The following is a 26,494-nucleotide window of genomic DNA, read 5'->3' as shown; positions in this document are numbered from 1 at the left end:
CCAGGAATGGGGTGTGCAGGTTGCCAGGTGATGGCTATCTCCCCCGCCCCCATTAGTTGGTGAAGAGAACTTGCCCCTCCCTTCCCCCCTACCCCCTCCAAAGAATGCACCACCTTCAGACTGAAACATATTTAACCCTGTTTGCCTGGGCCCCAAATTAGTAAGGATTTCTCAGCGATGGCTGGAGCCAGGGTCTGCCCTTGGCCCAGCTCAACTGGGAGGTAGGCATTGTTTTTCTTTGTCAAGTTCTCTCTGGCCCTACTCCCTACAGGTGGCTGCTCACCTGTAGCTCCCAGTCAAGCGTTAGGGTATCTCACTCCTACAGGGAAAACTGGGCAAAACTGAGTTCACTCCAAGATGTTACCCAGTTATCTGTTCTCTTTCACACGTGTTTGGAATGGAGCATTTGAATGTGTTCATCTAGTTACGTACAGTGGTTCTCAACCTTGGCTGCACATTAGAATCACCTGGGAATCTTTTTATTTTATTTATTTATTTATTTTATATATATTTTATTGATTTTTTACAGAGAGGAAGGGAGAGGGATAGAGAGTTAGAAACATCAATCAGCTGCCTCCTGCACACTCCCTACTGGGTATGTGCCCGCAACCAAGGTACATGCCCTTGACCGGAATCGAACCTGGGACCCTTGAGTCTGCAGGCCGACGCTCTATCCATTGAGCCAAACTGGTTAGGGCAAGGGAATCTTTTTAAAATCCTGATTTCTGGGCCTCATCCTCTGGAAAGTCTGTTTCTTTGTTATGGGGTGAGGCCACAACATTAGTAACAAAGAAACAGAATTTCTGGAGGATGAGGCCCAGAAATCAGGATTTTAAAAAGATTCCCAGGTGATTCTAATGTGCAGCCAAGGTTGAGAACCACTGATCTATACCAGACCTAGCCTCCCATGTTGCCACCTAGCCCCTACAGTTTATGAAGCACACTGATTCACATTTTATGTTTTAGATATCAACAGGTTTTTAACTTTCTCTTGTGAAGGCGATAGGAAAAGCCAGAGGGTTTGAAGTTACCGGACTCCTTTTTCTGGAGGGTGGGTCCAATTTCAGCATGCATGCTTGCAAATGTAATACCTGATTCGCTTATCTGGCCAAAGATGAATAGGCATTTCTGAACTCAAATCAGATAAAAATGGAGAGCCCTAGGTGAGGATGGATGGGGTGTCTTCATGGCATCAACTTACAAGCCATAAGGTGAGCAGTGTCTTTGCTAAGGAGGGGCTGAAGCTATGCTCATTTTTCATTTGATTAAATGACATTTGGGGCCTTGGGTTGGTTTCCTCTCCGGCTTCAACTGGGAGCCATTGGCAGTCCTTTGTTTGGTCCCAACCCAAGATGTGTGGCTATTATCATCTGTCTCTGCCATCTGTTTCTTATGGGAGCGTTTTATTCCCTTGAAAGGTAGAGTGCATCTCCCTGCCAGAGATGGGGGTTCCAGACCCTCGGTCTGGTCCTGACTCATTGTTGGGCCTCAGGCTGCTCGGTCTCTCAAAACCCGTTTCCCTATTTATGAATGGAGCTTGTTGCCTGACTTAATGAATGTTTGTCAGATGTTTCTGGGTTCCTGGGTTAAGGGGGCCCATATATAGATTCAAAAAGTTCTGTTACTGCTTTGTGAGGAGTGAAAACCTCCTTAAGCTCCCTATTTCAGGAAGTGTTTACTAGTAGGCTTTGCATCTTCATTTTCACATCCTCTCCATTGTAATGCTAAATTACAATGATTGGTTAGATTGGTTACTCCTGCCACTATTATATGAACCGATTACCACCTAGTCACAGTATCAGCCTGTAGGAAAATAGCACTTCAGTTGATTTTTTTAATTTTTATTTTTTATAACTGCTAAGGAAGGCTTCTTTTATTTGCTCCTCTAGCAGTAGGTGAAACTACAAGCATTCCATTTATCACTTCCTGGGACTTTCCAAGGTGCTGGGGGAACCCAGTTAAACATACCCTGTCTGATGCCAGGGTACATCACGTGGGCCCTCAAGATAGCTGGGATTTGGAAAATGAGATATACACTGAGAGGCAGAATTTTAACAGAAACTGGTTGGGCTAGGAAGTCATTTGAACTAGTCATTAATGGATTGACTCCAGTTTAGACATTAAAAACCAGAAACAAAACAAAAGCTCAAAATTAAAAAAAAAATTTGTTGTTGTTAATCCTCACCTGAAGATATTTTTTCCATTGCTTTTCAGAGAGAGTGGAAGGGGGAAGGGGGAGAGAGAGTGAGAAAGATAGAGAGAGGTGAGAGGTGAGAGAGACACATTGACTGGTTGCCTCCCACTCTCACCCCAACGGGGGTGGGGGGTGCGGGGGGAGTGAACCCAAAACTGAGGTGTGTGCCCTTGACTGGAAATTGAACCTGTGACCCTTTGGTGCCCAGGCCGACACTCTAACCACTTGGCAACACTGGCCAGGGCCAAAAGCTCAAATCTTGGTCTGTAGGTTTGTATGTGTGTGTGTGTGTTCACCTCTAGCAAATAAGGTTGCTGTTATAGAGTATGACTTTCATTATGAGTCTGGAAGCTGAAACTCAAGGCATTAAGAGCTAACTGTGCTAATCTTTCCACTTGTTCTTTTGGTAAGCCTCCATCTGTCATATCTTTGTAATCAAGAGAATATACTTTTTATAATGGCTCAGATTTCACAGACCTTGACTTTAGTGTGATGACACACATCTTTGAAGCACCAAACAGAGGCTGACGTAGGATAGGATACATTTAATAGGGGAGAGTGCATAGTCCCTTTACTTAAGAATAAATAGAAATGAATTGGTTTTGCACTTACGCTTACCTATTATAGACCTCTTAGGTCGCAGTTGGGCCATGGTTAAATGGAAATCAGTTAAGTCTCATGGTCATAAAACAGACCTGAATCTGAGAGGCAGAATCAGGTGACTAACATGTAGGGTTCTCTGCTCAGCTCTCTAGTCTCATGTAGTGTGGGATTCTAGATTGATTAAAACAATTTTTTTTAGTATGGTAAGAGCAACACATTTTGGGGAAATTATCAGTTGATAGATTAAAATAAATATTCATTAAGGCTGGTGACTGGAAGGCCATTGTGTAACTAAATATCATGCAACTTAATACTGTAATAGTGTTCCAGATATGAAGAGAGAGTGTGAGTGGTAGAGAGTCATTTTCCTATATGTCTTTAATATTTAAGGGGGAATTTGGTTGTATCTGAAAGGATTTGGATATTAATAAGGGTTAACTATTTTTGAAGAGCTGTAAGAGTAGAAGAATGCTGTAATAAGTTGCTGAAGGAAATTTGGGTTATTAAAAAGAAATAAAGGCCAGAGAGCTGTTTTTTCTGGGAAAGCTGGATGCAGGGAAATGACTTAGAAGACCACAGAGATGTGTAATTCACAAATTATAAGCAGTCAGCGTTTGTGCTTATACCTTTAGGTTTCCTAAGCATACTCTTAAGTTTTTCGTAACAGATTGGAAAATTTGAGCAACACTGTTAAGTTTTTCCTTTCTTGGGATTCCCCTTAAACATAATATTGGGCCTTCCTGGAAACCCTCCTATCTCTCACCCAGCCACAGTCCCCTCCCACTCCACTGTAGGAAACGGATAGCTCAATGCCCAAGACAGTTCTCTCTCCTCTGGATAAACCCTAACCTGTTTATGGCAATGGAGTGAAATGACTAAGAAGGGGGAAGGTACCTCAAAGTCATTGTATTAAAGGTGTTCCCTTGTGTTTTTCATGGTATTATTTGATTATAATTTTATTTGTAAGACATTCAGTTAGCTTGGGGAAAGCTCTAATTGCTCCCCCCCCTTGTCTTTAAAGTTTATCTATACTTTTCATAAATGTCTTTTAATACCTACTATGTGCCAGGTATTGGGTATACAGTGTAAACAGTGGTGACCAAAACTGACATGATCCCTGCTTTCAGGAAGCTCAGAGCCTTATGTGGGGTATATAGACATGAAACAAAGGAACACATAAATAAATAATCATGTATTGTGATAAGTACATGGAGGAAGAGAACAGGGTATCATAAGAGAAAAGATCGGGGACGACATGATTTAAAGAAGAAGATTGCAGATAGCCCCTCTGAGGCAGAGACATGAGAATAAGGAGGAATTTTTCTAGTGAAAAGTAGAGGAGGGAGGCCTGATTGGGGTGGGCAGCCTGTGCAAAGGCCTTGAGGTAGCTAGAGAGATTGTGTAGATTGAGGCTGAAGAGGAAGGCAGGGCTTTATTTAAGAACACCGGGAAGCCAATGAGGTGGTGTAAACCATTTTATTAAAAATTGTTGTGGCTGTTAGGTGAAGAATGGATTTGAAACAAGCCTAGCCTGGAATCAGATAAACAAAATGGGAGGCCACTGATGTAATAATACAGGTGACCAATGGTGGTGGCTTGGGTTAGGGTGATGGCTGTGGAGATGGACACAGGTGGGTGGATTTCAGAAGTATTTTGGAGGCTCAGTTGGCTTGGCTTGTGATGGATTGTGTGTGGGTGAGGGTGAATGCGAGGAAGTGATAAGAATAAACAAATAAAATAAGGAGAGCTTGCTGTTGAAAATGAACCAGGAAGTGGTGGCTGCTTTCTTTCCCCAACAGTCACTGTGATAGGGTGAGGTCACCATTGCAAAAACAGTTTTGGGCAGTGACACCTGTGAGTAGGAAACATCATTGAAACCAGGGTGTGTATATGTGTGTCTTCAAGTATTTACAGTTTTAATACAGGCCAAGTCTTTGTTTTGTAATAGCATAGCTGATGCAGTCTTACTGGTGTGTTCCAACATGGCTGATGAAATCACTGCTTCAAGGAACATAGGACTAAGAAAAGGAAAAATAATATGTAACATTAGGAACAATAAACCCAGAAATGGGAAATAAAACTCTGGGGCAAGTAAGTCAGCCATTTGAATATTTTTCACATTAGGGAAAGTGTGCGTATGAAAGTCCTGTGCCTTTTCCTTTTGCTTAAACTTCCTTTCGGTTACAAAGACTCCTATTGTATTTCTGTAGCTACCATTAGGGGGAAGGTTTTTTGTAAATAGTAGGTCATTTTAATTGTAGTTATTAACTAAAAAAATGTTATAATCACATTGAAAGCAATACATGTGCTGATGAAAATGTCAAGAACCCAAACATGTATTTGCTGATATCATTCTTCCTTTAACAATAATCTGCCCTGACCAGTTTGGCTCAGTGGATAGAGCATCGGCCTGCGGACTGAAGGGTCCCAGGTTCGATTCCGGTCAAGGTTGTGGGCACATCCTCAGTGGGAGGTGTGTAGGAGGCAGCTGATTGATATTTCTCTCTCATCGATGTTTCTAGCTCTCTATCCCTCTCCCTTCCTCTGTGTAAAAAATCAATTATATATATATATATATATATATATATATATATATATATATATATATTTAAACAACACAATAATCTTAGGTATATATTAAAGTACTTCAATTTTAATTGCCATCTGTCCTAGAGCACTGCTTCTCACCCTATACTTTTGGAGGGATATTAGCTCTGGTTTAGCTCCAGAAGGATTAGGAAGCCCTGGCCCAAGTGAAGAGAGTGAGCGGGAGTAATTTTAGGCTTTATCTTCACTTCAGAGCAGTCCCCTGGGTGGCCCCTGGTTCTGGGTCTGGTGTCGATCTCTAAATTCTCAGGCCTTTGAATTCCAACAAAAGCGGCAGCTGGCTGCCAGGATTTTTGTCTTGGAAAAAACTTGACAAGAGGGTTCTACTTACCTTAAGGAGGTGTCCTGGGTCACATCTTGTGCCCCAGCTGGCTCAGGAAGAGACCACGCTGACTTTTACCTGCTTCTCCCTTGGCCAGGGATCACTGGTCTTATTTTCGCTGTGTGACCCAACGCAGGGCCCTTACATAGTCTCTGAGCGTGAATCTCACACACACACACACACACACACACACACACACACGCACTCGCATGCTTGCAGTCCCTTAGGCACAGGCAGGCGGTCGTTTGCCTGTGTGGACGTGGAGAACTCTTTAATCTTACATTTAACCCAGTTCATTAAAGCCTAGGGGTGTCCGAAGTGTGAGGTCAAAGCTCTGCCCATTCAGTTTCCCAGTCTGGGGTATGGCTTGCTTGTCTGTGCCCTTTCTGAATATGAAAGAAGCAGGTTGCCTCTGCAGCTTGGTGGTTAATGATGCTTTTGGCAAAGGAGTTGCTTTTAGTCACTAATGAGACAAGAAATTCCTTTCCTGTAGGGAGAAGTCTGTAGATAATCTGTTAGAAGAAAATCAGGGCTTTAGTCTCCAGGGTGTCCCCCAGGGACACATTTAGGAATGTGCCTGTGGGGAGAGAAAAGGCAGTGGTAATTAAGTGTCTTTTCCTGAATGTTGGCCTCTGAATGGGAGTTAGAGGGAAGGCATTTTTAAGAAATCCCAGAAAAATGTTTCTAAAGGTGTGGCTGCTGCACACTTCACTTTTAACATAAATACTCTTTTATTAAAATGGACATGGCTAACCTAGGCAGGACAATTAAGGCTTCCAGAAAGTCTGGTCTGAAAAGGCCTCTTGTGATCATAAAGAATGGGTGTCCTGTGTGCAGGGAGCCAGCGGTAGGCTGGGTCCTGGGATATTGCTTCGAGGGTGTCGCCTCCTACGGCGCCAGTCCTGTGGGGTTTTCCTTTTACACCAATGGAACTTTTCATTTTCACTAATCACCCGTTGTTAAAACAGGATTTCAGATGCTCTGGGTGTGGGGTTTTTCTTCCCCTCCCCCTTGGAACTTACCTTGATTATAAGATAAATCAGAGATACTCTGCTTCCTTGCCCAGAACTCTCTTAGAAACGAGTGAGTCTGTTTGTGGGCGGAGTGTAGGCTGGATGTTTTGTTTCTTAAAATATATTTTTATTGATTTCAGAGAGGAAGAGAGAGGGAGAGAGAGATAGAAACATCAATGATGAGAGAGAATCATGGATTGGCTGCCTCCTGCACATCCCACACTGGGGATCGAGTTTGCAACCCGGGCATGTGCCCTTGGCAAGAATTGAACCCAGGACCCTTCAGTCCGCAGGCCGACGCTCTACCCACTGACCCCAAACTGGCTAGGGCTGGATGTTTTTTGATGTCTGTCATGTTGAAGTTTGTTTCTTTTGTCCTGGTCAAAAGATGGTGAACCAAAGCGTTGCATTTTCTTTTTCCATCCTTGAAATCTCTTTGCTTGAGTGATAAAGGTTGCCATGAGAAAGTTCTTTAGCAGACCAGATAGAATGCATCAGTGGCATTTACATGTGGGCTAGAGGCAAGATACCTGATCTGACGGTAGAATATTAACATTTGTGGCTTTTTGAGATCTGATCAAGGAAAAGAATGGGTCAGTAAATGACTGCAGGGGTGGATTTACATGGTTAAAAGTGCGTCAATTTTTCTAATTCTCAGAATCTTGAAATACTGGTGCTTGTTATTCCCTTTAATCTTTACCTACGGGAAGTTTAATATTGCTTTCAACTTAAAAAAAATGCGTTGAACCTTATCCTTCAGTCAATTATGCCATCTTGGCGTATCTCTGAAGTAGTTTGGAAGCCTTCTGCTTCATTCCTCTCCTACCTGCGTAGAAACCCTGAGACCATTGATTAAATATCTCTCAGTAAGTTACAGAAAATATACACTGATCATTGTATTTTAAAAATTCCTGTGTATGTTTTAATTTTGAAAATTGTGTAATACAAACTGATTTTGTAATTGAGTCTTTTCCTACTCCCTTCAAATGCAAATCATTGTTATTTGTATTTGATGATATTTGGATGCCTAGTCAGTCAGAATTGTAGATTTCTTAAATTCCCTTTTGAAAACCATCTGAATGGGTAAACTATGATATATATTTCACAGAATGTCATACAGTCATTAGAATTGATGGGTATGGAGGCTGTAAGACAATTATGTATATAACTACTACAAATAAAATTGCATGTGTACTTTGGTTACAACTAAGCAATAATTATAGCTAACACTTGAGTGCTTATGAATACCAGGCACTGTTCTAATTCTAAGCACTGTACCTATATGAAGCCATTTAATCTTCATAACATCCTTGTGAGGTAGGTGCTTTGAAGCCTGTTTCAGAGGAGGAGCCCGAGCCACAGAGAGGTTATGTAACTTGCCTGGAGTCTCTCAGCTAGTGATTGTTTAAATGTACAGGGAAAAGACTTCAAGAAAATACATAAAAAGGTAATGATTGGATTAGCATGAGAAAATTAAAAAATTTTTCTATAGCTCACTTTGATTACTTTCTAGCACAGTGGTTCTCAACCTGTGGGTCGCGACCCCTTTGGGGGTGGGAACGACCCTTTCACAGGGGTCGCCTAAGACCATCGGAAAACATATATAATTACATATTGTTTTTGTGATTAATCACTATGCTTTAATTATGTTCAATTTGTAACAATGAAATTGGGGGTCACCACAACATGAGGAACTGTATTAAAGGGTCGCGGCATTAGGAAGGTTGAGAACCACTGTTCTAACAGAATTTCTGTAGAGCAAATAATATAGGAAGGACCAAAAGCATTTTCAGTGGCTTTTTCTGTTCTCTCTCCTATACCATGTCACTTACCAACTTTTAGGATTGAGTTTGGTGGCCACAGATAGCCTTTTGGTGCCATTAGAATGGCTAAAATTAGGGCAAAAAAGTGATCCACTTGCCGCTGTCATGATTTATCAGGAGTCCTTCCAAGCAGTTGATAGTGGGCCGAGGGGAAGGGCCACCTGGGGAAGCGAGGTTGGCTGATGGGTGATTCTGTATTCAGAGTTAGGCAATGATGACCAGCCACCTTGGTCAATAACAAAACTGGTTAAACTACTTAGCTTCGGCAAGGTACACACCGCCAATGTTTTATAGGTCATAAACACTTCTGTCCCTATTTGCTATGCATCGCTTCTCGGCTACTAGAGAAGAGTCTGGGCATTTTACCCATCACTCCTTTTCAGAACCCTTGTAGATGTCCTCAGCTGCTAACCCCACAGGATTTTCAGCTTTCTTTTTATTTCCTGGGGAAGACAATGAACATTTCTTCACCTAAGAAAGATCAAGTGTGTCCCCTGTCTCGAAACACCACGTCAGGTGCTGTTCTGTTCCTTCCTGCTTCTTTCCTGATGTGGGGCCGTACTCCCCTGGGTCACGATGCTTGGTCATGATGCTTGGTCATGGTGCAGATGACTCACACTACAAGTCATGGCTGAGATTTTGCAGGGGAAGGGAAACAGGCAGTCCACCACTGACCGTTGAGTCCAAACTGGACCCACGGACAAGGCTCCCTTGAAATTAAGCAAATACTGTAAAATGTTGACGTGACTTGTAGAGCTGTGGTCTCCCTTTGCCTTGCCTTTCTGTGTCCAATCGGAGGACACAATATTAATTCATTTTGCTGGACCCCTACGTAGGCGGTTCTAATAGCCCCTTGGGGTTTAGTAAATGAGCTGAGAACTGTATTCATGTGTGAGAGTCCTCATTTGTGGTGAAACTACAGTTTCTCTTCATGTCTAATGATTTCCTCATGCTCCAAAGTTAGAAAAGGCAGCAGTTGTGCCAATGTCACCAACACTTTGTGACGATGTTCCTAAGCTCACTCTCTGTCGTCGTCCCCCACCCCCCACCCCGAGGGTAAGCTTTTTAGGGCAGAATCTGGCCTCTTTGTTTTGTATGTTCAGTGCCTGGCATGTAAACAATATTTGAACCGAATCTTTGTTTCTCTGCATGTGCCTGCCCTCAGGAATGTTTTGAAGGAAAAACATGCTTGCTTCATCTGCAGGAAGATTAGTTTTGAGACATACCAGTCAGTCTTTTACAAGTGTAATCCCCAATGTCTGCACTTCTCATCTCCCAAGAGCAGGAGCCACACTGCCCTCACCCTGCCACATTCCCATGGAAGGCCCCCTGGGATCCGCTTTCCCTGTGTTTGAGAAACTGTACATTCTGAGGCAAATCAACCCTGAGAATTGGGCATGGTTGGATGGCATGAGCTGTTCTCAAAATGACTGTTTCAAAGCCCAGGAGATTTGACAAAGCAGATCTAGGCAGTAGCTCCCCAACCCAGCCCTGAGGGTGGAGGTGGGGGTGGGGATCCTGAGTTCTGCCTTCCACCTCTTTTGTACCTAGTTCATTCTATTTTTACATTCCCTACTGCTCTTAGGTCCTAGACCTAATCTTACATCTACAAGACTTAAAAGAATTTTTCTTTTTTTTAATCTGTTGTTTGACCAAAAAACCCAACCCTAATCCCCCAACAGGAGGGCAGCTGTGTGGATGCTTCACATTTTTGCTTGTGTATGCCCAAGACTATCACTTGCCTGAGGAGCATGGAGGAGTAAAAGACTGAAGTTTTCATTCTGTATCATTTTAAAAAAATGTTTTTATTGATTTTCAAGAGAGGAAGGGAGAGGGAGAAACATCCATCAGCTGCCTCCTGCACACCCCCTACTGGGGAGCGAGCATACCACCCGGGCATGTGCCCTGACCAGGAATCCAACAGGTGACCTCTGGCCAGGGCTCTATACCATTTTGTATGATTTTAATTTTTATCCTATGCCTGTTATTACTTAAAAATATAGTTTACATAAGTTTCCTGTCACTTCCTATGTATTCAGAAATCCTATTAAACTTTGAAGAACTGAACTTTAATTATAAGTAAAAATCATTATTTGCTTATAGAAGGGATCATTTTTGATAGGTTGCAGGGTTTTGTCAGACATGGTTTTAAAAATAAACTTGCTACGTTGGGATTATGGCTTTCTTCTCTGTTGTCTGCCCTTTGGACTAGGAAAATGAACCCGGCCCTGATTTCTGAGATAATGTAAGTAAGCCGTCTGGGCCTACCTGAAAGGTAATGCTGGACACGCCCACGCTGACATCTTGTGCTGTGTGGCCATGCTTTATTATTTATGAACTACTTCCGCAAGGTGCTGGAATTAAGTGGACTTAAAAGCAAATGAACAGAAATGCTTAAAAATTGAATTGATGTTTAAAAATTAAAACCCCGCTACATGTTCTGGTTGGGGATTCCTTAGGATGATTTATAACTCTTGTTATAAATTATGCTTGTGTCAAATATCCCTTGGATAATATCGATAATAGAAGAAACAACTCCTGTCTTCCTTTCTAGCTTTAATAAACCCAGCACAGGTTTTTAAAAATTCTGAACATATGCATGAGATGCTTACCCGCCTATGATTCAGTCTGCCTTTCACCTCCTAAAGTAACCCTGTTCTGGGGTTCCTTGGTGTTTGGGTTGCTTGTGAGAGTAAGCAGACAGGACCCTCCTAGTGGTGTTGGGCTTCCAAAACAAATCCCAGGTCAGCGCCTGGGGATTGAACCTGTGCAGCAGGTAATAGGCCCGCAGGGAGGATTCTGGAGTTGGTTGGAGCTTTGGTCAAAATAAACAGACTTTGGCACTGATATTTTTGGAAAGGCAGGCCTGGTCCCAAGAACTATCAAGTCCATATTCTTTAAAAGTCTGTCCTGTCTTCGCATTCCCTGGGTGGACAGGGGCAGCTCTCTGCTTGTGGTCCTCTGAGCCCTGGGACTCAGCTTTCAGCAACGTCCCCTTTCCAAGTTGGTATTTACAAAAGGTAACCACCTTCATCACCACGGCTACCAGTTAGCACATGACTGTCAGAAGAGAAAAATACAAATAATCCTCTCAGCATCTAAGTGACAAATATGCAAACTATTCCCCCGGCCAGGTCCTGGGAAATGTACTGGAAAGACACCAGGGGGCAACCAATCTATGTGTCTCTCTGCCTTTCCCTCTTTCTTCCACTCTCTCTAAAAAATCAATGGAAAAATATCCTCAGGTGAGGATTAACAACAACAAAAATAAATAAATAAGAGTTGAAATTTGAGCCCTCCTTCCTGTGTGTTGCAAAAGGTGGCCCATTGGGAAGATATGTTAGGAGAGAATGCCAAGCAGGAATCTTGGTGTAAGGGACAAGTGGGAGCTCTGAAGTGCAGAGCTGATTCAGAACCCAGTTGTGCCTCTTACGAGTCCTAAGACCTTGTACCAATGACCTTACTTGCAAGCCTCCATCTCATTCATCTGTAAAATGGGTAAAAGATCCCATTTTTGAGATAAAGAAATGTCATTCTTGTGAGACTTAAATGAGGATGTTTCTCAGTGTGTGCTGTGCCCGGTATGCTGGAGGTGCTATTTAAGTGTTGGGTTTCTACCTCCCTCTGCTCCCTTCCTTGAAGTGTAGGGTGAGCTAAAATAGTGAGGGCAGTGATCTGCCCTGTGAGCAAGACAGGCTGAAGGTGAAAGAGGAAATTGCGGTTGTTTGGGCAAAACCATCATTTCCGTAAAGCCCCATGACCCTCAGCTCTTAAATAGGTCACTAAAATGAAGTCAGAATGTGGGTTCTGTCTGTGAGGGTGACGTTGGGGCTGGCTGTCAGGAGACCGTGTACTTGGAGCTGCTTGTTCTGTAGTGGTCACACTGCTCACATTCTTGCAGTTAACCAGCTGGAAAATGCCAAGGGGAGAGCTCCTTTTTCTGAAGTTTGTCTTTCAGTGGAGTGGAACTGATACGTCATTTGCCAAAGTCTTGAAGTAGTTTGCAAACGACCAGGAGAAATACTTGAATAATGTTTGAAATACTCCTTTAAAAAAAATTGTGGGCCCTAGCCAGTTCGGCTCAGTGGATAGAGCACTGGCCTGTGGAACAAAGGGTCCCAGGTTCGATTCTGGTCAAGGGCATGGACCTTGGTTGCAAGCTCCTCCCCGGCCTCGGCCCTGGTCGGTGCTCCTTCAGGAGGCACCCAATCGATGTGTTTCTCTCATATCGCTGTTTCTCTCTGTCTTTCTCTTGCTCTTCCACTCTCCCTAAAAATCAATGGAAAAATATCCTTGGGTGAGGATTAACAAAGAAAAAAAACATTGTGATAAACAATTATACATACATAACAAAATTTACCACTTTAACTATTTCTAGGTCTACAGTTCTGTGGTGTTGAGCACATTCACATTGTTGTGAAACCATCACCACCATTCAACCCAAAACTTAAAAAATTTTTTTTTATTAATCCTCACTTGAGTATATTTTTCCCATTAATTTTTAGAGAAAGTGGACGGAAGGTGGGGGGGAGAGAGAGAGATTGATGTGAGAGAGACACATTGATTGATTGCCTCCCGCACATGTCGAACCTACAACCCAGATATGTGCCCTTGACCGGGAGTCAAACCCACAATCCTTCAGTGCACAGACCGATGCTCTATCACTGAGCCATGCTGGTCAGGGCCAACTGTGTCCCCATTAAACACTAACTCTTCATTCACTCCTTCTCCCAACTCTTGGTGACCAGCATTCTCCTTTCTGTCTCTATGAATTTTACTACTCCACATGCCTCATATAAGTGGAATCTATATATATATTTTTACTGTCTTATATTTTCAATTACTCCCTACCAGGGACTGTTCTACAAACTCTTGCTTTTCTCTGAGATTTACTTGTAAATTTGCATTCTACCTTCTTCACTATGTGTGTATGATGTTTGCATTTTTACCCTATTGCAGGAAAATACCGGTCATAGGAAATGATTTGTTGGAGTGGTTATTTTATTTTTAAACATAGCACTTTATTGACTCAAGAAGATTTTAGGTGATGCTACACTGAGTACAGAATCAGATCCTATCTTTGCCTAGTGGGTGGCTTCTCAAAAATAAAACGACAAGTTCTCTCTTTATCCCCTCCCCCACCCTTTACTCCCCAAAGAAGAGAGCATAAGAATATGTTTGTATAAGAGGTTGGTAACAGCGGAGAGGAGGGGCCAGTTAGTAGGGATTGTGAACGTTGCCTTAGGCTCTTCAGTTCAAAGATAACCTCTCACTTTCTCCTTGTAGGTGGTACACCCTGAAATCCAAACCAGGAAAGAAGGATAAAGAGCGAGGAGAAATCGAGGTTGACATCCAATTTATGAGAAACAACATGACTGCTAGCATGTTTGACCTGTCCGTGAAAGACAAGTCTCGGAATCCATTTGGGAAACTGAAGGACAAGATCAGGGGGAAGAATAAGGACAGTGCATCAGACACCGCTTCAGCCATCCTCCCCAGCACATCACCCTCTGTCGACAGCGACGATGAGTCGCCTTCGAAAGACAAGAAAAAGAAGTCAAAGATCAAGACCTTGTTTTCCAAGTCTAACTTGCAGAAAACACCACTTTCCCAGTCCATGTCTGTCCTGCCTACTCCAAAGTCAGACAAAGTGCTGCTGCGTCCTGGGGAGTTTCAGTCCCGGTGGGAGGATGATGACGAGGATGAGTCCTCCTCTGCCTCGGACAGTGAGTTCCCTCCTCGTCTTACTTGGCCTCTTCCCCTCAGCTTAACTTACTTTGCTTTGAGAGAGAAAAAAACCACACAAATCTTAAGGGAAAGATTTTAATTGATGTTTCTCAGTCATTGATGTTTCTGACTCTCTCTATCTCTCTCCCTTCCTCTCTGTGAAAAATCAATAAAATATATTTTAAAAAAAACACAAAAAAAACCCCCAAAATGTCTGGTTCTATAACTGATGTACATTAGTACAAGCGTCTAGATGAGCGGTTCTCAACCTGTGGGTCACGACCCCTTTGGGGGTCGAACGACCCTTTCACAGGGTCACCTAAGACCATCGGAAAACACATATATAATTACATATTGTTTTTGTGATTAATCACTATGCTTTAATTATGTTCAATTTGTAACAATGAAAATACATCCTGCATATCAGATATTTACATTACGATTCATAACAGTGGCAAAATTACAGTTATGAAGTAGCAATGAAAATAATTTTATGGTTGGGGGTCACCACAACATGAGGAACTGTATTAAAGGGTCGCGGCATTAGGAAGGTTGAGAACCACTGGTCTAGATCGAACAACATGAGTGCATCCAGGTTTGTTTTGTGTTTTTAAAGAATATATATTTTTATTGATTTCAGAGAGGAAGAGAGAGGGAGAGAGAGATAGAAACATCAGTGATGAGAGAGAATCATTGATCGTCTACCTCCTGCACGCCCCCTACTGAGGATCGAGCCCACAACCTGGGCATGTGCCCTGACTGGGAATCAAACTGTGACCTCCTGGTTCATAGGTCAATGCTCAACTACTGAGCCACACCAGCCGGGCAGGTTTTTTTTTTTTTTAATTTAAGGTTAAACCATGGAACATTAGTGACATTTCATTAATTCATCAGGTATTTATTGAACTATTATTGTACTAAACCTCATGGGATAAATCCATAATGAAAGCTGAGGAAAATCCAGTTCCCTTTAGTCTGAATTAACTGTGTATTTTGAACTGCAATTTCAATGATCAAATCCCTACTGTTGGCCAGATTCTGTTACTCTACCAAAAGTGCTGCCCTTTTCATGGATTAAATGCAGGGTTTCTCAACCTTAGCACTGCTCATAGTTTGGGCCAGATAATTCTTTGTTGTGGGGGGCTGTCCCATGCATTGTATGATCTTTGGGAGCATCCCTGGCCTCTACCTGTGACAACCGAGAATGTATTCAGGCACCGACAAAATCCCCCTCCCTCCAGTTGTGGGCCAGTCGTTTAACTTCTTATTCCCTTTTGCCTTTGTTTTCCTTCCCACAGTCATGTCTCACAAGAGAACAGCAAGCGCAGATCCTAAGCAACTGAACCAGGTCAACCTCACCCTTCCCAAGAAGGAAGGGCTCTCTTTTCTTGGCGGCCTTCGGTCCAAGAACGACTCGCTCTCCCGCTCTAATGTCTGTATCAACGGGAACCATGTTTACGTGGAGCAGCCAGAAGGCAAGGCTGAGGCGAAGGACAGCACCTCCTCTTCCCCATCCCCTCAGGGCTTCAGGAAGAAGCATTTGTTCTCCTCGACAGAAAACCTGTCTCCTCGGTCCTGGAAGGAACCTGGGGAAGGGAGCGCCGTGTCTCCTGACAAGTGGCTCTCTGAGTCTTCCACAAAGAACTCTCCGAAATCCACCACCCTGCCGCCCTCCTGGCCGCCGGTCAGCGGGGACATGAGGGAAAACACAGCTCCAGCGAAGTTGGAGGCCGTGAAAGAATCCAAAGAGAGCAAGAAGCATGAGAACAAGAAGTCCTCTTTGCTCTCTCTGGTGACAGGAAAGAAGGATGTGGCCAAGGGCAGTGAAGGCGAAAGCCCTGCTTCCACCCCTGGGAAGGAGCAGGAGGGCCCGCTGAGGGAGGACGGGCCGGGGCCTGCTGAGGGTCTTGGGAAGAGATCTGAGAAGGATACGATGGCCGCCGTCTCCGGACGGGGAAAATCCCTGAACCCCTTTGAAGAAGGGCGGAGCACAGAACCGGCAGCTGACCCAGAGCCCAAGTCTGAACGGACACCGCCTGTTACCTCTGCCAGGGCGCCCCAGACCAAAGCCGTGAAACCTCGGTGAGTCTTGGCCCTTCATGTGTGATATTCAGACCCAGGAGATGGATGCTGTGGGTGTAGCAGATTCTGAGTGTTGCACGTTGGGAACACCAGGTTTCGGTTGTGGTATGTGCAGGACTGGGTGTAAGTTCTTCACACCTCTCCCTTCGAGGCTGATGTTATCTCTCCTTGCACATTTTGCTGTCATTAGAGACCCTTGGTCACACTCCTGTGACAGTTCTCTGCGTGTTTACTCTGCATCTTGTTGCAAGAGCCTGGGAGTTTCTGCTTGTCAGCATGACTCATTCACTCGCAGTGTTTCTGTGGTCTGGGTTGGGAGAGGCTTGTATTTGAGATTCTGCTTACTGTGATTTCACACAGACACACACAGGCTCACACAGACATGCATAGATGGTTGCTCTTCAAAATGTGTGCGTGTTGCCCTGTGGTGGATCTTTTACTGCTTTGAACTTTCTAGATGCTTTCTGTGTGTCACCAAAGGGAACTGTGGGCTGCCCTACCTGGTTTGGCTCAGTGGATAGAGCGTTGACCTGCGGACGGAAGGGTCCCGGTTCAATTCTGGTCAAGGGCGCATACCTGGGTTTCGGGCTCGATCCCCAGTAAGGGGCTTGGAAGAGGCAGCCGATCAATGATTCTCTCTCATCATTGATGTTTCTATCTCTCTCTCCCTCGCCCTTCCTCTCTGAAATCAATAAAAATATAAAAACAACAGCTGTGGGCTGTCACTTTACCTGGATCTTTCTGTTCCTGTTGCAAAGCCCTCTGTGTGGCAGGTGTGCTCGGTGATGAAAAGTGTCCCTGTTGTATATTAAGTATTGGTGTGTTCCTTCTTTAACTTCTTAAGGTACTGCCCCACATATAACAGTAAGTTCTCCCCTTTGGACGACTTTGCTTTTACATGTTTTTTCGCCTCTCATGCAGCATCTGCAACTGACCGGCAGATTTTATTTTGTCCTTTTTGCAGACTGGAAGTGTCTCCAGAGGTTCAACCCACAGCCAGGCTTCCTCCTCCCCCTGACTCCCTTCCCTTTATTTCTGCTCTTCCTTCCAGTCCCGCTCAGACACCTGTCTCTCCTGAGTCGGGGCGTGAGGCAGAGACACAGTCCTCAGAATCTCCTTCTGTCTTCTCCGCTTTCTCCCCTCCCCTTGCAGCTCCCATTTCCACATCCACGCCTATCACAAGCTGGCCTTCCACCGAGCAGGGCCAGGCTGGTGCTGAGGAACCGTCGGTGCCCCTTGACGCAGAGGTGCAAAAGGAGAGTTTAACACACGTTCCAAGCGCTGTTTCTTGTGCCCGGGGCTCACTTCCCAAACAGCCACCCACGGCGGTGTGGAAAGGGACGGAGGCGGCTCCAGCGGGGAAGACCAGTGAGACGGACACAGAGAAGGATACCAGTGGCGATGACTCAGCACAGTGTCCCCCGAAGCAGCCTGAAATGGGGCAGCAAGAAGAACCTCCGAGGTTTCCCCCCAAAAAGCAACAAGACTATCCCCCTGCATCAGAAGGGGCCCGAGAAGTAACGTCGGCCCTTTCAGCGAGAAGCGGCAGGACGGGAGGCCCAGCTGGGAAGCCTCCAATGGGGGTAAAGACAGACTTGGAGAGTCGGTCTGGGTTTTTTGAGGAGGACAGAGTGAGGGGTGGGGAAATGACTGCCACAATCAAACAGGCGGTACCCCCTCTTCGAATGGGAGAACCGGTCCTCCCACTTCACTCCACCATGCGAAGGCACGAAGAGATGGGTCTAAATGGCAGTGAGGGCCCGAAGAAGATCAAGAAGCACGTGTCATTTTCTGAGCAGCTGTTTAGGGAAGAGGAGGCGGAGAAGTCCCCTGGACTGGTCGGAGAGGACGAAAGTCATCCCCAGGAGCTGGGGTGTGAAGGGGCTGCTGCCGGCGACGTGTGTGACACAGAGCCTGCTGAGTGTCCCCACGCAGAAGACTCCGAGGGGGAGGCTGTGACTGAGCCCCGGCCGCTGAATTCCGGTGTGCCAGCTGCCATGGCCCGTCCCCTGCTGCCCCCCTCCCACGAGGACAGTGACTCAGAAGGCCCAGGGAGTGAAGCCAGCTCGGGGCAAGGCATGGAGGGAGACGATACTCTTCTGGCTCAAAATCAGAGCAAAGCCAGTGATCACGAAGGCCTGTTGTCTGATCCCCTGGGTGACCTTCAGTCTGCCTCAGATGTTAAATCTCCAGTCACGGCTGATCTGGACTTAACCCTTCCTTCCATTCCTGAAGTGACTTCAGATGATGAAAGAGTGGACGAGGTGGAAGATGACAGGGAGGCAGCCAAGGTGGCAGCTATGGGGGGAGGAGCTTCTTCCCGGAGCAGGTCACCTGCCCATCCCGAGAAGGCGCCGGGTGGCGGGGCAGGTGGGTCGGCAGTGCCCGCAGACAGCCTGCGTGAGCTCAGGTCGGAAGCACCGGAAGCAGCTGTCAGGGCTTCTTCGGAGCACACCACAGCTTCAGGAATTCTTAAACCAAGTCTTGGCAAGAGCTCACGCTTGGACACCCAGCAGCCAGGCCCTGGCGATGGCGAGGAGGCAGAAGTGATGGGAAATGGGAGGTTAAGGCAGCCTCCTGCCCCGGCCCTGGACTCTCCTCCCTCCAGCCCCTCCTTTTCTGAGCCCTCTCCTGCCACACACTCTCCCCCTAGCTCCCCACACTCTGACACTCCCCACACCAGTACAGCAGAATCTCAAAAAAAAGCAGCAGCAGAGGGCCTCCCTGGTAAAGTGGAAAATTCTGGCAAGAGGAAGCCGCTTCTTCAGGCCTGGGTCTCACCCTCGGAGACACATCCAGTCTCAGCTGGAACTGGGTCAGCCAAGCACAGGTGAGAGTCGGGGGAGATTGTCTTCATAAACTTGAGCAATGTCCCCTTTGCTTTTTGCCTGCAGAGGTGGTTATGGCTTTCTAACCGCACAGATGTTCTGACGGTGCAACCCACCTATTTTGCTGGTAGGGCCTGTTTTATAAGGGCTATCTCCTGTGGTGGGAACACCTGGAGACACTCCTGTGTTTGTAGCGAGAATGTAGTGGTAGTCTTCAAAAATAGTTTAGGAATGATTCTGCACAGATTTGGAGCTCTAAAATAGCAGAGATGCACTGTGATGAGTATCTTAATGGTCTCAGAAGCCAACTGAGATTGAGCGGTAGAACCAAGCAGTGTTTTAAAGTTCCACCGCTCAGTGTGAAGCTGGCATGTTTGTTCTGAATTCTTTCTTTACTGCCGAAGAACAGAAGGCTTTGTAAGGGCTCCCACAGTGGAGTCCTAGGCTCTAGTTGCCTCCAAAAAATAAGAGACTGCCTTTAATGTTCTCCTGACGTTGAGAATGAGGACAAGGGGCTTGTGAGAATGTCAGGACGCCTGGCTCGAAGGGTGTGCATTGTTGGCTTGCATTTGGCTGCCTGGAGCTGACTGCTTTCCTTTCTACAGGAACATTGGCGTGTGTTAGAGCGGAGATGTGAACAGCGCGTCACCACTCTCCGCCCTCGTCTCTCTGGCTGGCTGTCATCTTTGAGATGGGCAGTTTCTCAGCTTTCCCGTTACAGAAAGCACTAAGGATCCTTTCTCCCTTCTCTTTAGACCTCATCTTGTGAAGCCAATGAACACGAGAGCCACCAAGATTACTAACTCCAGCTTGGGAACTGCCACTATCATCAGTGAGAACTTGATCAACGAAGCTATTATGAAGGTATGTCTTTGCCCAGAAATGGGCATGATAGGGATCTAAAAACCCCCACCCATTTCTAGAGGCACCATTGTATACATCTCCTTGGGCAGCAGGTAACGCCAGGAGTAACTTAACCATATGTCTCATGTCTTCAGAAGCCCCTCCACTTGCCACCGAATGATTATTTTCCCGTAGGGTTATTTGGTTATTGTTGAATTTTTGTGTGACTCAAGTAACATAATTGACATCGGCACTTCTCTGTAATGAGGAGAAAGTGTCACCCACCATCTGGCCCATTCAAATGAGCTAATTTCATTGTCAGGCAGCCTTTCCTACCTTTTGGCAAGGATACAACATTCTTGTAGTTGTAATCATTGCACAGATATACTTTTTTGTAACTTTATTCTGAAATCATTTCAAATTTTCAAAAAGTTACAGGAATAGGACAAAGAACTCCTGTGCAGCTTTCATCCCAATTAACCCATGGTTAACATTTTACCAGATTTGCTTTTTCATTTCCCCTACCCCCTCTTTGTTCTCTGTTTGTATACTCATCCCCCCCGCCCTGCCCCCCCAAGTCATTTGAGATTAAGTTGCTTATATCACACCTCTCTTACCCTAAATACTTAAGTGTGGAATTCCTGAGACTAAGGACATTCAAAATCAAGAAATTTAACATTAATGTGATACTCTTTTTTCATTTATAGTCTATATTTCAATTTCACCAGTTGTCCAAGTAATGTCCTTTTTAGGGTAATGTTTCCTCTAGTCCAGGATCCAATCCAGGGTCGCTCATTATGTAGAATTTGACTTAGTTAAGAATTGCCTGGGATTTCCTCATGGTTTGGTTGAGGTTATACATTCTTGGCAGGAATTAACTATGGAAATAACGTGTCCTTCTTAGTGCATTGTATGAAGAGGCCCATTATATCAGTTTGTACCAGGAGTGGAAGTGTGAACTCTGATGACTTAGTTTGGTGGTGTCCCCCCAGGTTCTCCAGTATAAAGTTGCTATTTTTCCCTTTACAATGAATAAGAAATTTGTGGGGAATTAATTTCAGACTATGTAAACATCCTGTTCCTCATCAACTTTTGATTCATAGGCTTTAGTATCCATTGATGAATATGTCAGTTGCAAAATGATGGTATTTCCAGCTCCATCACCTGCATAGAAACACTTCTTCAATTCTTTTTACTTAATAATATATCATAACCTTTTTTGCATGTTGCTACTTAATTATTCTTGAAATGGTTTTATCATTATTCACTTAACCATTTCCCTATTGTCGGATACTCAGGTTGTTTTCTTTTTTCTTTTTTAAAAATTAAATTTATTAAAGTAACATTGATTAATAACATTACATAAATTTCAAGTGTACAACATTATAATATGTTTTCTGTTTTGCAAGATGAATAACACTACAGTCAACAATTTCTTGCATAGGGCTTTTTCCTTCCCATTAGATTATTTCCTTAAGCTCAATTTCCATGAAAAATATTGCTGGATTAGAGGGTTTCTTCTCTTTGAAAAGCTTAGGCTAACATTAAACAACAACCACCACACAACAAAAAATAAACTCCCTACAAAAACAAAATCAACCTCCCAGATGATTTCTGCTTTGAATGTCCTCATCCTGCCCTTCCTGGTTCTAAAAATGATTTAGAATCCAGCCTTGTTGCAGACCCTGGTCTTTGACTCATTATCACATGGACTGGAGGAGAATGATATACTGAGTGATTGGTGACCATTAGTGGGCAAGGATGTGTTGTGTTTCAAATATGTGGAGAGGAATTTCCTAAATGACTACTGGGGACTGTAGTTGGTAAAAATAAAGTTTATTTATTTTATTTTTTTGTTCATCCTCACCCAAGGATATTTTATTCATTGATTTTTAGAGAGTGAAAGGGAGGAAGAGAGGGAGAGAAGATGAGAGAGAGGGAGGGAGGAAGGGAGAGAGACAGAAAGAAACATTGATGTGAGAGAGGCACATCGATTGGTTGCCTCCCACTCTCACCCCAACTGAGGCCGGGGGTTGAACTTGCAACTGAGATATGTGCTCTTGACTGTGAATGGACCCTGAATCCCATCCACGGGCCAACACTAACCACTAAGCAAACTGTCCAGTGCAGTTTTTGTGTTTTTTTAAAAAATAAAACTTTTTTTGCTCATGACTCCTTCCCTCCTGCAAACATTTTTAAAGTGCTGGGTGGTGGTGGTTGCCTCTGACCGCACTGTACCTACACCACCAGGAGCTGGGCTAAAGGCTCACTGAGGCTGTAGAGCTGAGTTTCAGGCCAAGAGGCTGAGTAGTAATAATGAATTGTGGCTGAAAACAAGTCAGCATCTTCTAGCCATCTTGCCTTCTCTCGAAATTACCAGCTGCAGCCAGAACTGTGTACTTACCTACGATGTTCTAGCCCCAGCCTAAAAATGTACCATAACTTGAGCGGCTCAGCTTGGCTGGGTTCTGTGCTTGTGTAGAAGAGGCAGCACTTGTCTTCCTGGAGTTAACAATATTTACCAGGAAACTGGGCAAAAGAACAGCATAAAAGGGACATGAGAACTAGAGTCATGTCGTGGCCTCCCATCCCCTCTTCCTTTTACTGTGGAATGCAGCTTGGCTCCAAAGAGAAACAACACCTAGCTTTCAGGAAGTTAGCAAGAAAGACCCTTGGCTCTCATTTTATTTACTCTTCAAAGCTTGTTTAACCAGGGGCTTATCTCCTGGCCCTGGCAGAGAGAATAACTTGCCTTAAAACAAAGGCAACTGCTGCTTGACTTGCTCATGATTTGTAAGCCCCACTGCTGTCCCTGTGCCTGCCCGCAGCAAAGCTCTTAGTCCTGGACCATACCTCGTAAATAGTTGAGTCAATATGGAAAGTTTCCTAGAGAATGCTGTTGGCTGGCCATATAATGGATGCTTTGTGCTAACGCATAAACAGTACTTATAAAAAGAACTACTCTTTGGAATGTTGCAAGGTAAGAGAGAGGTTAGAGAAAGAAATTGCATAGCTAAAGTTATGAAAGGCTAGCTGAATCATTACTAGAATGGATTAGGGGGAAGGTATTTTTCTTGGGGCCTCCATCCTTTATAGATGATTTATGCCTAGGCGTGTATTATTTACTCAGGTGGCTTTGACACTTCCATTTAAAAACAATACAGCCAACTACACTCAGAAATCATCTGTCCTGTGATATGGAAAAAAGTTGGACACAATTTGAATATACATCATTATTATTGCAACTGTGCGGGGAAAAAATCCAATGTAAGATCCTGAGAGGAAATATGTGACAATGGGCACTGTTGTTTCTTGAATTAATGGGTATTTTCTTTGCACCTCTTCCTCTTCATGGCCGATGCTCACCTTCTGAAATGCTGAATTGTTCTATAATTTTTTTAAGTCATCACAATCATAGAATCTTCTAATGATTTCAAAGTCCTATATCCCTTTGGAATACAGAATTTAAATTGAATAACTGTTTGGCAGTTTGTATGAAATACCTTAAGTGTGTATGCCTTTTTAATTATACACATTTTTATTAAGGAAATATTTGGAGATGTAACCAAAGATTTATGTTAATACATTTTAATTAAAATGTTATTATATAATTGTGAAAATTGAAAACAACCTAAATACTCAGGGAGAGAGATGGTTAAAATATGATGGAATTTTAAGCATCTATTAAAAAAGCAATTTTTGCTAAAATCTAATGATGGGAAAAGGCTCACAAAATAACAATTTAAAGAAGCTATAAAACTATATCTTGGCCCTAGCTGGTTTGGCTCAGTGGATAGAGCATTGGCCTGGGGACTGAAAGGTCCCATGTTCGATTCCTGTCAAGGGCACATGCCCGGGTTGCAGGCTCGATCCCCAGTAGGGGGCATGCAAGAGGCAGCCAATCAATGATTATCTTTCATCATTGATGTTTCTATTTCTCTCTCCTTCGCCCTTCCTCTCTGAAATCAATAAAAATATATTTTAAAAAACCCCAAAACACTATATCCTGTATGATGTTAAAATTGTAAAGCACACCATAAAGAAACCAAGGAAAAATAAGAAAGAGAATTCTATTGCGATCCTCCCCTAAGGCATCCTGAAAATGCCCAGTCTTTAAAACCCCTCAGAATGAAGGCCCAGCATGCACTTTCCTGAATAATAAATTTAATTAAGGAAATAATTTTAAAGATCAAAAGTAAGCTAATACAGAGTTAGAATTTGGTTCTTTTCCACTTCATCAAAAGGACCAGGGCCTGACCAACGTGGCGAGTGGTTAAGTGACCTATGAACCAGGAGGTCAAGGTTCAATTCCTGGTTAGGGCACATGTCTGGGTTGGGTGCTTGGTCCCCAGTAGGGGGCGTGCAGGGGGGTAGCTGATCCATGATTCTCTCTCATCACTGATATTTCTTTTTCTTTTTTTTAAATTTTAATTAAATCTTTATTGTTCAGATTATTACATTAGTTACTCTTTTTTCCCACCATAACTCCCCTCCACCCAGTTCCCACCCCACCCTCCGCCCTCACTCCCCACCCACTGTCCTCATCCATAGGTGCACGATTATTGTCCAATCTCTTCCCTCACCCCCACACCCCTTCCCCCCCCCCCCCAAGAATAGTCAGTCCATTCCCTTTCTTTTTTTTTTTTTTTTAAATATATTTTATTGATTTTTTACAGAGAGGAAGGGAGAGAGATAGAGAGTTAGAAACATCGATCAGCTGCCTCCTGCACATCTCCCACTGGGGATGTGCCCACAACCCAGGTACATGCCCTTGACCGGAATCGAACCTGGGACCCTTCAGTCCGCAGGCCGACGCTCTATCCACTGAGCCAAACCGGTTTCGGCCCATTCCCTTTCTATGTCCCTGATTCTATTACAATCACCAGTTCATACTGTTCATCAGATTATTTATTCACTTGATTTTTAGATTCACTTGTTGATAGATGTGTATTTGTTGTTCATAATTTGTATCTTTTTCTTCTTCTTCCTCTTCTTAAAGGATACCTTTCAGCATTTCATATAATACTGGTTTGGTGGTGATGAACTCCTTTAGCTTTTTCTTATCTGTGAAGCTCTTTATCTGGCCTTCACTTCTGAATGATAGCTTTGCTGGATAAAGTAGTCTTGGTTGTAGGTTCTTGGTATTCATCACTTTGAATATTTCTTGCCACTCCCTTCTGGTCTGCAAAGTTTCTGTTGAGAAATCAGCTGACAGTTGTGTGGGTATTCCCTTGTAGGTAACTGATTTTCTCTCTCTTGCTGCTTTTAAGATTCTCTCTTTGTCTTTTGCTCTTGGCATTTTAATTATGATGTGACTTGGTGTGGTCCTCTTTGGATTCCTTTTGTTTGGGGTTCTCTGTGCTTCCTGGACTTGGAAGTCTATTTCTTTCAGCAGGTAGGGGAAGTTTTCTGTCATTATTTCTTCAAATAGGTTTTCAATATCTTGCTCTCTCTCATCTTCTGGCACCCCTATAATTCGGATGTTGGTACGCTTGAAGCTGTCCCAGAGGCTCCTTACACTATCTTCGTATTTTTGGATTCTTTTTTCATTTTTCTTTTCCGGTTGGGTGTTTTTTGCTTCTTCGTATTTCAAATCTTTGACTTGATTCTTGCGACCCTCTGGTCTGCTGTTGGGTATCTGTATAATATTCTTTATTTCAGTCAGTGTATGCTTAATTTCTAGTTGGTTCTTTATCACAACATTGAGGGTCTCATTAGATTTCTTGAGGATCTCACTACATTTATTGGCGGTCTCACCAGTCTTTTCGAGGGCCTTGTTAAATTTATCGGCGGCTTCTAGACAGTTCTTTAAAGACCTTAAAAGTGTGGTTTTGAACTCTATATCCAACAGTTTGCTTTCCTCCAATTCTGTCATTTGTGTCCTGTTTCTATGTCTCGGCATTTTTTATGCTTCGCTGTGTGGATAGAGTGCCTTTCTGTGCTAAGTGTCCCAATTACCTGAGGTAGACACTCTTGGTGCACCCCCTTGTGGGCTTTGTGCACAGTCTTATTGTAGTTAAGCCTTGATTGTTCTAGTTATCACTGGGAGGAATTGACCTCCAGGCCAATTGGCTGTGAGAATCAGCTGTGTCTGCAGTGGGAGAACTTCTGTGCTGGAGACACCCCTCTGGGGCTAGACTTGCTTCGATGGGGCTTTGGTGCTCACTGAGTCTGCCCCCTGAGTGTGTCTTTTATGGTTCCTCGGAGCTGCAAACTGGATGGTCCCACTCTGACCTCTGGGCTTCCTGGCTCCTGGATCTCTAGGGAGGTGCTAATCTAGCCTTTGCCTGAGGCTATCCAGCAAAAGCCTCCGTGCAGGGCTTGGGCGGGGCGGGTTCCATGGGATCAACAGGGCGGGGTTAGCAATTATGGCTGCTCTCAGTCTTGCCCTCAGAGGCTCTGCTTCTCTGTGTCCCGGTAATCGCTGCAAGCCCCTCGTAGAGAAAGCTGCC

The 26,494-nt window shown here is 44.1% G+C and overlaps 1 protein-coding gene across 4 annotated transcripts in view; it reads left to right on the top strand.

The window, feature by feature from the left end:
- The first annotated feature begins 1,158 nt into the window (after nt 1-1,158).
- RAB11FIP1 (RAB11 family interacting protein 1) overlaps nt 1,159-26,494 on the top strand; it is a 36,154-nt gene continuing 10,818 nt past the window's right edge. For 3 of the 4 annotated variants that reach the window (XM_023751879.1, XM_023751878.1, XM_023751877.1), the window contains exons 1-5: nt 1,159-1,211; nt 13,849-14,288; nt 15,588-16,371; nt 17,336-19,201; nt 19,955-20,063. In XM_023751879.1, the coding sequence (XP_023607647.1) occupies nt 1,174-1,211; nt 13,849-14,288; nt 15,588-16,371; nt 17,336-19,201; nt 19,955-20,063 (3,237 nt within the window). In that variant the 5' untranslated portion in view covers nt 1,159-1,173. The remainder of the gene's footprint in view (nt 1,212-13,848; nt 14,289-15,587; nt 16,372-17,335; nt 19,202-19,954; nt 20,064-26,494) is intronic. The other variant, XM_023751880.1, reaches the window with a different exon arrangement.

This window comes from Myotis lucifugus, unplaced genomic scaffold, assembly GCF_000147115.1.
Source record: "Myotis lucifugus unplaced genomic scaffold, Myoluc2.0 scaffold_26, whole genome shotgun sequence".
Taxonomy (NCBI): Eukaryota; Metazoa; Chordata; class Mammalia; order Chiroptera; family Vespertilionidae; genus Myotis; species Myotis lucifugus.
The sequence above is the reverse complement of the archived record's forward strand: the minus strand, read 5'-3'. Positions and strand labels throughout refer to the sequence as shown.